At 39.3% G+C, this 12,741-nt stretch overlaps 1 protein-coding gene and 1 long non-coding RNA gene across 3 annotated transcripts; both read left to right on the forward strand.

Annotated features, from left to right (window-relative positions):
- The first annotated feature begins 3,058 nt into the window (after positions 1 to 3,058).
- On the forward strand, positions 3,059 to 4,898 carry LOC120573921. 2 transcript variants are annotated; one of them, XR_005641793.1, is made up of 3 exons: positions 3,059 to 3,110; positions 4,221 to 4,277; positions 4,619 to 4,898. It is a non-coding gene; the product is annotated as an uncharacterized LOC120573921 (long non-coding RNA). The 2 variants fall into 2 exon arrangements; XR_005641794.1 differs by having other exon boundaries at positions 3,064 to 3,110; positions 4,221 to 4,281.
- A 125-nt stretch (positions 4,899 to 5,023) lies between these two features.
- On the forward strand, positions 5,024 to 8,328 carry LOC120575273 (pentraxin fusion protein-like; the record flags this gene model as incomplete). Its single annotated transcript, XM_039825992.1, has 2 exons — positions 5,024 to 5,265; positions 7,720 to 8,328. Coding segments are annotated over 2 exons (648 nt in total), but the record flags the coding sequence as incomplete, so codon positions are not given.
- Between the last annotated feature and the right edge of the window lie 4,413 nt (positions 8,329 to 12,741).

Here is a 12,741-nt window from a genome sequence, read left to right on the forward strand (position 1 = left end):
CTTTTTTCCTGGGCATAGCGTGCATGTTACATAAACATTCTTGCCTTTAATTTCAATGAGCGAAAAGTAGTGCCGGTACTTCCAGTTCGAGAACGCTACCTTTGAATTTCCCTGGCTCGTCGCTATTGTCGCTCTCTTGTGTTTAGTGGTAGTCAGAGCGTGCAGTGAGACAGCGTGAGCAGGGCATCCGCCCACCCAGTCAATCATCATCACATTTGTCATCATCACGACCCCTGTTCTCTCCAGGCAGCTGGTGTGTAGCTAAAGCCTGACACCTCGCGCTTCATTCAACCAAGTAACGCGCCACTTTACATTAATAATAAGTAATTAATTACATTACTTTGTTACTAAAAAGATAACAGCATTACTCCCAACACTGCACCTCAGTGGTGGTAATGAAGAAGATACAAGCACTGCTCTTTGACTTTCCCTACCTACCTGCCGGTCAGGGGATTGAACCGGTGACCTCTTGGTCCCACACTCACTTCTCTAACCTTTAGGCCACCACTGCCCAACCAGTTACAATGTTCCCTCTACGTCTGCCACAGCCCTGCTTGCTGACCATTTCCATCTTGTGCAGATGGTGATATCTGCTTGGTGGACCAATTGGTCACTACTGTCATGAAGCATTATCACCTGCCGGGCTTTGGCCACCTTAAAGTGCCCATATTATGAAAAAAACACTTTTTCTGGGATTTGGGGTGTTCTTTTGTGTCTCTGGTCCTTCCACACACATACAAACTTTGAAAAAAATCCATCCATGCTGTTTTGAGAGAGATACGGTTTCTGAATGTGTCCTGCCTTCAGTCTCCTAGTGAGCTGTTCAAAATCGGCTCGGACTGTGACGTCACAGTCCGAAATGAGCTGGCTAACCACAACCGTTAGCTCGTTAGCATGCTAACCGTTAGCATTAGCATGCTAACGCTAATGCTAACGCTAGCATGCTATGTCGTTTTCAATAGCAAAGCACTGCTACAACACACACAAGTTCACCATAATCTACAAAGAACTACTTACATGGCCCTCATTTAGAAGTCTCCCAGCTAATCCTGCCTTGTAACTGACCAAAGTTGGAGAAACAGGCTTTCTTTTACTGTCTCTAGAGTTAGCTAGCTGACATGCTCTACATCTGAGCTACTGAGCATGTGCGAGTGCAGTCAAAGATAGTACAGAAGAAGAAGATGAAAAGAGGTCTCACTCTGTAGCTAAAACAGAAACCAGGTGAAAAGAGGATCTGCAGCAGTGAGAGAGAGCTGTGCAGTACAACAAAAATATGGTGTTTTTTGAAAATTAAACCATGTAAACCTATTCTGGTACAACCTTAAAATACAGTTATGAACCTGAAAATGAGCATAATATGGGCGCTTTAAACTCTTCAAAAACAGATGTTAATGGCAGCTGTAGCTTGCTTCCCGTACAGGCTGATACAGCTCAGGAAGCAACCTACAGCTGCCATTAACATCAGCAATATAAATACTCATTATATTTCTGCATTAAAAATGAACTAAATTAAAAATACTAAACTTTTATCAGCAAACTTATCAAAAGTACTAATTATGCAAAAGGGCCATTTTCAATAGTGTTATATCATATAATATAGATAACATGACATGCGGAAGGTAATAGTAATTACTGCTTCATGTCTGTTCATCTCTTACCTCCTACAGTTTTACTTGCATTTAAATAAAATAAAAAAGCTGCGGTAGATAAAAATCATGCATGAGTCAAACACAAAAAAAAGGTCAAATGTATCAGATTGAGAAATACAAGTTGGCTAAGTTCCATTGAAATGTATTTCACTTACTGTAATAACTAGTTGAGTCAGAATTATGACATAATGATTATTAGTGCAGGGGAACAGTGTCATGCAGTTTAAAAAGGGCTCGCCCAACAACACCCATCCGGGTTTAACTCCCAGTCACAGAGCTTCAAGATTATCTTGAACACAACTGGATCTTGTTTTTGTAACTGCACAAACAACTTCTAGTCCGTCTAAGCACCTGTTTGGAAGGAGTTCACATGAAGCTCCAATGTATTTATTTTATTGCAGATATTTTGACCACACTTGGTTCTTTTTCGAGGCAAGAACAGCTTTACATACATACATTACCTTGCAGTAATCTATACAGTGGTACAGCACAACATTCAAGAGTCTGATGCTTACAGAGTATCTGCCCAGATGGGTAAAAACAATCCATTGCATCAAACTGTGGTTTGGGCCATGCAAAAAGTTCAAAAAAGGTTATTGAGAAGTGGTCTAGAACAGAGGAACACTAGCCAAGCCAACATAGACTTCATAATGTTACCAACATTTTCTCCTCAGACAGACCCAGGCTCTTGGTGGGCAGCCATCTGCTGCTGCCAGTTGGGACACAGAGATGGATACAGATATAGACAATTAAGATTAATAATAATTATAGCAGTTGGTATGATGAACGGTGGCAATTATAGTAACAACAAAGATAATGGAACTATGACTAGAAATAATAGTTGTAGCAGTTCAGGGCATAGCAGTGCGTTTTCATATTGGGGTTCCCATGTACCGTCTTCCCCTGCCAGATCTGCCAGTGGCGCTCGAGCCCTAATGAATAAGGCCTATTATTATTTTAATTTCCACTTAGTTTCTTGATCTTGCGTTTCTGAAATGTTTTGCGGATGTGCTGTTAAGTGGACAAAATTTCACATTTCACTTTTTGAGGACTTGTAAAACTCTGAAGATAAATCCGTAAATCAGAGCAAGCAGTTGAGTAACAGCAGTTGAGGGTTCATATTGAGTAATTTGGGCATTTTCATATTTTAATGGTAGGCTATATCACAGTTTAAGGTTAAAGTTGTTATTGTCAGTTGCAACAGTTACAGTGCAGTACGTTTGTGATATCTTATTTTTCATCATTGCCTCTGCTGAAGTCAATCATTTAGAACAGTAAACAGTCAGTTTCCCTGGAACTCCTTTAGTAGGCACTTTTTTATGGACATCCTGCAGCCAATCAGAATCTAGTATTCACCCAGACCATAGTATAAATTGTGGTGCACGCTGCCTCCTCATTACACATATGATCTGAGGAAAGTTTGAGTCTGTGCAACTTTCATTCAACTACTCCCCTTTTCAGGTATGAGTCTCCTATAATATGTGTTATTGGTTAACAGAGTGTTATGTGAATGTGTATATGTGATGAGGAGAGTGTTTTAACACAGTATGTTCGCACATTGTGAAGTAATGAAGTTAATTATATGACGAAGAGTAAGCTAGCCATACTAGCCTTTAGCAATGCTAATCGTGGATGAAAGAGCGGCACTCAGTAGCCATGCAGAGACATTGTATGTGTCGTAGTATGTTCTGTATAAGTTTCTGTAATGTACCGAGTACTGTTAAAGGGTGTAATTGGGAATGCTATATGTTATCGGCATTATTTTATTTTGTATCTCTTGTATATTGCCATATTTGTTTGCTTGATATATTTCAGTTCTGTAGTTATGCAGCAGAAGAATTGTATGTATTATGTATGTTGTATTGTGTTATATTCAGTCATTACACATGTGATCTGAGGAAAGTTTGTGTCTGTGCATCTTTCATTCAACTACTTCCCTTTTCAGGGCTGTTACATTTACAGCTTCATTTACTATTATATCTTTATAAAAACTACTGACACTGCATATAACTTAAAGTAATCATATTATGCTTATTTTCAGGTTTATAATTGTATTTAGAAGTTATATCAGAATAGGTTTACATGGTTTAATTTAAAAAAAAACGCCATATTTTTGTCTGCACATTGCTGCAGCTTCTCTTTTCACCCTGTATGTTGATCTCTCTGTTTTAGCTACAGAGTGAGACATCTCACTTCTGTTCCATCTTTGTTGGGAGTCGCACATGCGCAGTAGCTAGGTAAGGACTACTAGCCAGTCAGAAGCAGAGTATGAGGGTGTGCCATGCTAGGAGATAGGCGAGCATTATAACGTGTTACAAAGTGACGCACGTTCATCACGGAAGTAAAGGCTGGTCTACAACAGAGCTGTTTGGAGCAGTTTGTGAACAGTGTTTTCTGTTGGAGATGGTAAGTCCCTTTGGGCTGGACTTTGGACTTTTTCATTTTGTAAACCGATGCGCAAAAAAGATATATAACACAATAAAGGAAAGGGAAAAAGCCAAAAAGCATAATATGAGCACTTTAAAATAGCATTGTGGAATGAGTTAAAGAGTAAAGTCTTTTTTTCTGCAGGTTTACTCAAACAAAATGAGACTTTACACCGTCCTGTTCCTTGTTGCCGTCTCCTTGGTCGGTAATTGTATATCTTTCTTTTCCCTTGTGTCTTTATGTGCATACCTGTGCATGAATAAAAAGTATACATTTAATGTTTTGTTTTTAATTTAGGGGCACTGGTCTGCAAATTTAACTAGAGAATCAAGAGGTTGATGAAGAGAAAATAAATGGTTTAAAAATGGTTTTAAAAAATCTGTCTTTCCAAGTTGAAATGCAATTTTGTTTGACAGTTTTCTATAGTAGTAGTAGTAATAATAACTGAATATTTTGGGGTTTTGGACTTTTAGTTGAATAAAACAAGATATTTTAAGACATGACCATAGGGTCTGGAAACTTCATTTTTTTCTGTATTCTAGACAAAACGATTGATGAATCGAGAAAGTGTTAAACGGTAGAGGGACAGAAACTCTGCTGCTAGTAGATGAGGTCCATCCATCCATCCATCGTCAACCACTTATCCCGCGCACAGGGTCGTGGGGGGGCTGGAGCCAATCCCAGCATACGTCGGGCGAAAGGCGGGGTACACCCTGGACAGGTCGCCAGTCCATCGCAGGGCTAGTAGATGAGGTGCATAACAAAAAAAATCCTAAGGAGAAGTTAGTATTTACATTGACAGTGACAGACAATTAAGATGCATAAAAATTAGGCTTTAGTTGTGTTGCTTTTACACAAAAAAACATCCTAAAAAAGAATTGAGTAAAACCACCCTTTTCTGAATTATACATATATTGCACATATATTTTGAACATAAACACATCTAATACATCTTGTATGTTTTTGTTTTTCTTCTCTCAGAGAGTGGGAGCATTAAGTCCTTGGTGTTCCCCTCGGAGACGAGTACCAGTTATGTGGAGATGGTCCCTCTGAAGCCCCTGAACCTGGGGGCTTTCACTCTGTGCATGCGCGTGGCTACAGAGCTCACCGGTGAATGCGAGATCATCCTGTTTGCGTATCGGACCCAAGACTATGACGAGCTGAATGTGTGGCGTGAGCTGGACGGCAGGTAGACACAACTAAACGCCGATATTCTGAATTTAACATTTGACAATATTTAGTGAGCTACCAATTCTACTACAGACTGTGGCAACCTTGGTCCTTTGTTTCCAGATTCCAGTGTTGATTTAATTTAATTTTAAATTTTATACTCTTTATTGATCCCCAATGGGGAAATTACAAGTTACACTCTTGTTATTACACACTACACACAGGCCTGAAATACACACATACATGCTCAGGTCCTATACAAGAACGGGAGAAATGTCAGAGTGAGGGTGCTGCGACTGTTGAACAGGCGCCCTAAGCATTTGGGGGAGTTCAGTGCCTTGCTCAAGAGTGAACTGGCATCTCTCCAGCTACCAGTCCACACTCCGTACTTTGGTCCATATGGGGACTTGAACCAGCAACCCTCCGGCTCCCAACTAGGGTTGCACAATATTGACAAAATGTGATATAGCCAGTGCTCGAAGTGGGCCGGTACTCACCGGTACGCAGTACCGGCACTTCTACATTTTACACTTAAGCGTACCTGCACTTTTTCTTGCGTACCGCTACTTCTCACATGTAGCCGATACTCTACCACTGTCAGTGTCAGAGAGATTGACCCTAACGTTACATAAACTACACTACCCAGATGGCACTACATGATTTACCTTGGATCTTGACAAATCACGTAAAGGCAAGCAGGCTGCTCACCCTATCAGAAGTTCGCTTAGCCACGGACGTTAGTTCGGAAAAGCTGTCTGATGCCTGCAGCCTGACCGTAACAGATTTTTCACTGCTGGAAACCTAGAAACTAAAAAGAAGTGTGTCGAGTTTGTTTCGGATATCGCACAAACTGTGTACAACACTTAAACTTATTCTACCAACTCTGCTGCGGTCGCATCTACATGTCTTGCCGCTGCTTCCTCTCTGTATTTCTCCTCTGCCTCCTTCCCACACACACACACACACATACAAACACACACAACTTGTTTAAATAAATACATACATTTATGTTGTTAGTAAATAACAATACAAAAATACATTTTCACTGTAGAAACCTCAAATGTCATAATGATTTGCAAATGCAAGAGAGTACCGGCACCTTTTTTTCCCCACTTCAAGCACTGGATATTGCGATATTGATTATGAATATTGTGATATCGATATTAATTTTGTTTGTTGTATTGCCTCTTGTGCAATTAACTACCATTTGACACGTTCTGCATAGTGCATTAGCCTGTGAAACATTAGTATTTCACAAGTATTTCCAAGCTACCGAGCTACCACTAAAGTTTCCTCTTCAATCTCTGTTATTTCGTCTTCTCCCTGAGCAACACTCATTTTCTTACTTTTGTGTTCTTTCTTTTGCTCCACTGACTCCCTTTCGCTCTCTCTTTAGGTCCTTTTCTTTTCCTTTTTTTTTAGATTTCAAAATAAATGAAATACATTCTACAGACAGTGGTGAAGGAAGCATTATTGAAACATCATGTCATCCTTTCTTTTCTTTCCCTTCTCTGATTCGTTCCGTTTTGTTGTCTCTCTCTATTTCTTCACTTACACTGTCACTCTGTCGAAATATGCACACATGGTACACTCCATAGGGTTTGTCATGTAGTGGACCCGTGCGCTGATGTGTACTAACATGTGAAAGTGGGACAGTAACTGGCCAATGAAAGTTTGATCATTATAGCGTTTCAAGCGGGCTCTACATGAAACACAACTAAGCCACACAGCCGACGGACGGGACGCAGCACTCCACAAAATCAACAAAATATTGCATACTTATCACGACGAGAAACGTGATAAGTAAGCTTAGTATCAGCTTAGTATCGCTTTGCCAGACCTTTCTCCACAGCGCTGTACAGGAGGGTCTGTCCACACAGCATTCCGGGATGGGAGAAAAACATGCTCTGCTTTATTGGCATTTCCTTAAACCAATCACAATCGTCATGGGCGGCGCTAAGTGCTGCAGGGAGCCGCGGTGCGGCTGCAAAATAGCCTCTGGAAGGAACTTGTTTTGGTGGAACATTACAGTTACAACAATACAAGTTTGACTATCTACTTATTGTACTAGTAGAACGATATGCGATATACGTTTCAGGACTATTAAATCAAAAATAACTGAATCAAAACATTCTTTTCCAAAAGCAATAACTTAATACGTACATATAATGCTACGTTTTAAGGATGGATCTTTTTTCTTTTTTTTTTAAACTGCCACTTTGATATATTTTTATAGTGACTTTTAAAGGCTAACCCTAACCCTGCTTTGCACTTTTGCAGATGTTTTGCACTGATAGGACTGCATCCAATTTCGTTATACATAGTTAACGCTTAGTTAAGGCGGCAGGCACGTGTTGTTAACTGTAAAGAGCTGCGGGAAACCCTGAAGTACTACAACTGCTACTTACAATACTGTGTTATTTGAATGTTGCATTGTTAAAGCCTCTGTACTGTTATGAATATGTGTGTTTAGATTGTCCTTTTACCTGGCGGGAGAAGGGGTTTTATTCCGAGTCCCTGAGATCGGCGCCCTGCAGACCCACCTGTGTGTCACCTGGGATTCCAGCTCAGGTGCGGCCGCTCTCTTCATGGATGGGAGGAAAAGCTTGACCAAAATTTACAAGAAGGGTCACACAGTCCAACCCGGAGGCAAGGTTATCATCGGACAAGATCCTGATAGTTACTTGGGTTCATTTGATGCCAGCCAGAGTTTTGTTGGGGAGATCGGTGATATTAATATGTGGGACTCCGTCCTCTCAGACCGCATGATCAAAGACATGTTCTGTGGGAAGAGAGTACCAAGAGGAAATGTTTTCGACTGGAAAACCACAGAGCTTAACATTAACGGGGAGGTGGTGGTTGTTAATACTCAGCAGTAGCTTTAGGGCTCACACACAACATGCTGGAATCATTTCAGAATTTCAATTAAAGCAATATAAAGCTCTGCACATCCACATTACACCTGTATGACATACAATATATGAAGAGGACTTGTTGATCAAAATGCAGGTCTGTGCTCTGATGTAATGAAGAGGTAAACTCATCTCTTACACTCAGTCCAATAAAAAACATATGATGACAATTCTGTTGTGGTGGAATATATTACAATATTATCATTAAGGCTGAGCGATTAATCAAATTTATATTTTTCTTAATTAGGATTTTGGCTTCCAACAATAATTAAACCAAGGATAAACAATTATTGTGCTGCATGGAATATGTTGAATATAGTTTACCAAAATGTAGAATATGTTTAATAGTTTGTAGTTTGTGGCTGTACACGTCAACATATTTGATCTAATTTATTGTGGTCTAATGTTGATATATGGTATTTATTATTTTGATTTATTAAAAATATATTTTAGGAGTTTTCAGTAAGTTGTAGAAGTGCACTAACATCACAACACATTCATTTGGGTCCAATTTTGTTTGTATTATTTATTTAAATGTATATATTTATTTTATTTACATACATTTTAAATTAGTTTTTCAGTTGAATTATATTTAAAATTCAAGAAGTCCAGTGTTTAAAAGACAAGTAAAATGTAAGGTGTTTCCAAAGTCAATAAGTAATTGTGATCTCAATATTGAACAAACTTAATGTGATTATTGCACATTGTTTTGTTGATATTTTTTCATAGTATGGCTTTAACGTCAGTAGATTAACCATTATCCTTGAAAACCAGAAGAAAGAATCTCATCTATAAAAGACAAGACTGTGCTACCAACCAGGTAAAGTGCAACTGCTGCTCCAAAAGCACCAGGTCAAATGAGTATGAATTGGTTTGTGCTTATGTAATTGAACATTTGTTTGGGAATATGCAATACCACCATCTTTAAAAATCATTTTAAAGTAATAATGCTTAGAAGAATTACAAGTCCCCATAGTAAGGTCAGAAAAGTACAGTCGTCTAAATATCCATTATATACCATATGGCAACTTGGATGTCGTGACAAACGATAAATAACAGTGTAGCAGTACACTGAGATAACTTGAAGGACTTTAGCGCTCTCTTGTGGACTTTTAAGATATTATCTTCAACAGGAGAGCAGTTGTTTGTAGAAGCTGCATTCAATATGAGTAGAAAGCCACACACACACACACACACACACACACACACACACACACACACACACACACACACACACACACACACACACACACACACACACACATACATACACACACACACAAATGCACACACACACAAACAAACAGTGGATGTAAAATATGGAGGATATATTTATTCAAATTGAAAGTCCAAAGAGAAAACAAAGCAAGATCAAATTGGAAATAGTATTATTTTACTACGCTACTAGGAAAAATCATGGCATAATTAAAATTTAAAAAAGAAAATGGAAACTGAAAAAGCAAAGTTGAAATGTAAAATGATAATTTGAAAATGTAAAGTGCAATGTAAAAAGCCAAATTTAAAATGTAAAGCTTAAATATAAAGGCTTAAACTGAAATCTTTGAAATATTTTATTGATTGAGAGAAACATCAAATATGAAACTGAAAATGTGAAATGGAAAAGCTTAAATGGAAATATTTAAATTAAAAAAAATATATTTTAGCCTTTTCACTTTGTAATTAAAAATTTTCAATTTGACATTTTATCTTTTGAATTTGACATTTGACATTGACATTTTATAGGACAATTCCGGCCAATTTTTACGTTAATCTTGATCGCTATTAGCTATGCGAGTACTTTCGATAGAAAAAAAACAGACCTGGATCGGTCCTAGCAAACTGGAGTTGCTGCAGCTACGTGTACAAGCGTCCACTGAGCTAAAACGGCAGTTGTCAGGGCAAGTTATAGAGTGCCTTTGTGCCTAACAAAATGCAATTAATATGTCTGTGCCACATGAACAGAGCCCTTACGTGACAACAAGATGCGTTTTCAACTCAGACATTGTTTAAATTCACCTACCTTCTTGATCCTGCCGGTTGGTAGCTTGGCCTGCTAGCTGCTAGCTGCCGTCCGTGATAAATGTGTTCAGCCAGGCTTTTGTAAAAAATCATCACGCAGCAGTTCCGTGTGTATTTGTAGCTCATCCATTTTGTGTGTGATCGATCTGGTGTTGGTGAGTAGGAGGCTTGTCAGTGTCGATCTGTGTGGTAGTTCCCTTAGCCAGGCAAGCAGCCTTCGTCCCCCTCCTGCAGCCAACAAACAACACGGTCAAAAGCGAAACCGCTTTTTATCGCGTTTGATGGTGTGTGTCACAGTAGTCAAATTTCCCTTTTGACTCTCCTCAATGATGCTATCAATGATCTACGAGGAAGAGAAGAGTTTTGTTAATTTAACAATACAGCAATTACGATGCAAGTTCCCATGTTAACTACAACTAAAATATGTTATTGTCTGTAGATACACTTTTTTTCTCCTGTCCTTTCACAATAGTAAACACAAAACAAAAAACTCACAACCTAAGTAGTCATTTATCCTTTATTCATTGGGGGGGCTATTGGCCGTTTTTTTTTTATTTATTTTTTTTAACACACTTTCAAATCTACATACCATTTGTTTTTAGCATCAATATCTTACAATAAAGTCACTGGTAGGTGTATTTTCAAGAAGAACTACTATAAACAAAGCAATCCCCTCTAGATAGTTAAACACTTGACAGAACAGTGTGCTGTTTAATAGGGATTCAATTCCAATATCACTTTTAACTAGAAGTAAACAAACAGGTCGTAAAAACACACACACACACACACACACACACACACACACACACACACACACACACACACACTAATCAGGCTCATGCATATCTTACAATAAAGTCACTGGACGTTGTTTACAGTATATTCCACCACGCACGCAACGACAAGCACAAATCAACAGAGAACTCTGTAATGAAACATGATCTAACAAGTGTACTGAAGCGGCTCTGCTGTAAAGGCTAACCGAGCAACGTTAACCCAATGACAGCATGTTAGGAAAGCACAGTTGAAACGATTTGTCATAAAATAAAGTTACTATAGGGTAGCCACAACGCTAACGGCATTAATAACTACGCCAAACGGGGACGGCCACAACTAATATAGTGATTTAAAAGTAACCTGTTTCGTACAGATTGTCACGTTACTGAGAACACCGCTGATAGAAGGTAATATATGAAGTGGAAGCTATATCACTGACAGCTGTATGTCCTCTACCATTAGGGTGACCAAACGTCCTCTTTTGTCCGGACATTTTTTACCTATTGTCCGGGGCGTCCCGTTTTTTTTTTTTATAAATTCATGAAAATGTCCGGTTTTCACTGTTTTTCATGGGACCATTAAACGTGTATTTAAATTGACCGGGACGCTCTGCACACAATACTACGTTACTTTGTTGTGTGACGTAATTCCCGAGAGGCTGCTTTGTGGGCGGCTCTGCAACGCACACATACACAGGGACCGGAGCAGACAGCGGATCAGCGTTGCACACAAAATGCCGAAGCGTTTCCTGCTAAAGATTTCCCACCGTGGTCAGAAAACACAGGGGAGACAATTTGTTTCTCTCACTGTGACTCTAGAGTCGTACTCGCTCGCCATCACTACTCACTCTGAAGATAATCACCGTCACTCTCTCACTTCTCCCTCGCTCTATTATATCAACCACTCCCCACACACACACACACATACACACACACATGCCGGCTCGACGCACACACCAGCGCACAAGTATAAACATCTGGGGTCTCCTTTATAAACGTGCCATACGCACAAAACGGGGCTGAAAATGTGCGTACGCCACTTCCTACGCAAAAGTTGTGATTTATAAAAAACAAACTTGACGGAGACAAAATAGTAATTGGCGACGCAGATGGTGAGGTGGTGAACTGAAATCAGACTGCAGAGAGTAAATGGGAATAAGATTACTCGTAATATTTTCTAGTATTGATGTCTCACGGCCATTCTTTCAGTCATATCATCCACGTTACCATGAAGATGAAATCCAACAGTGTTATTTGCGCTTGTACTGAGATAATTGTTCCATAAACACCTCCAACTCAAATCTTAAATAAAGAATTGTTCTTAATGTTTAATCTGCGCTGTCTCGCCGTCACAGTGTCCGCTACGGAGCGCAGGAGGAGGAGATGGCCCGACTGCATGGAATACAGGATATCATCAAATATATAGCCTAGCATTGGATAACTGCAGAACACAGTGCAAATAACTAAATATCTGTCTTTAAAATCATCAAATGTCAAAGTCTGAAAATACAGCCGTTAAGCTCTCGCGCAATCATTACCCTTAATGTCCTCGTTATCAGTCCGAACTTTAATACCGTTTGTGACAGTATTTTATTACGGAAGTTATTTTTGCACAATTGAGGCATAATAAAGCATGTTCGTTAACCTCTGAGAAGCCGGTTGGAATTTGTGTCTCAAGGCCGGGCCGAGTGTCCTCTTTTTTGGAAATCAAAATATGGTCACCCTATCTACCATTAACTTTAGCTGTCTCCATGAAGATCCCATCTAAGGTCCTATAACTCGCGACGC

Source organism: Perca fluviatilis, chromosome 15 (assembly GCF_010015445.1).
Source record: "Perca fluviatilis chromosome 15, GENO_Pfluv_1.0, whole genome shotgun sequence".
Lineage (NCBI taxonomy): Eukaryota > Metazoa > Chordata > Actinopteri > Perciformes > Percidae > Perca > Perca fluviatilis.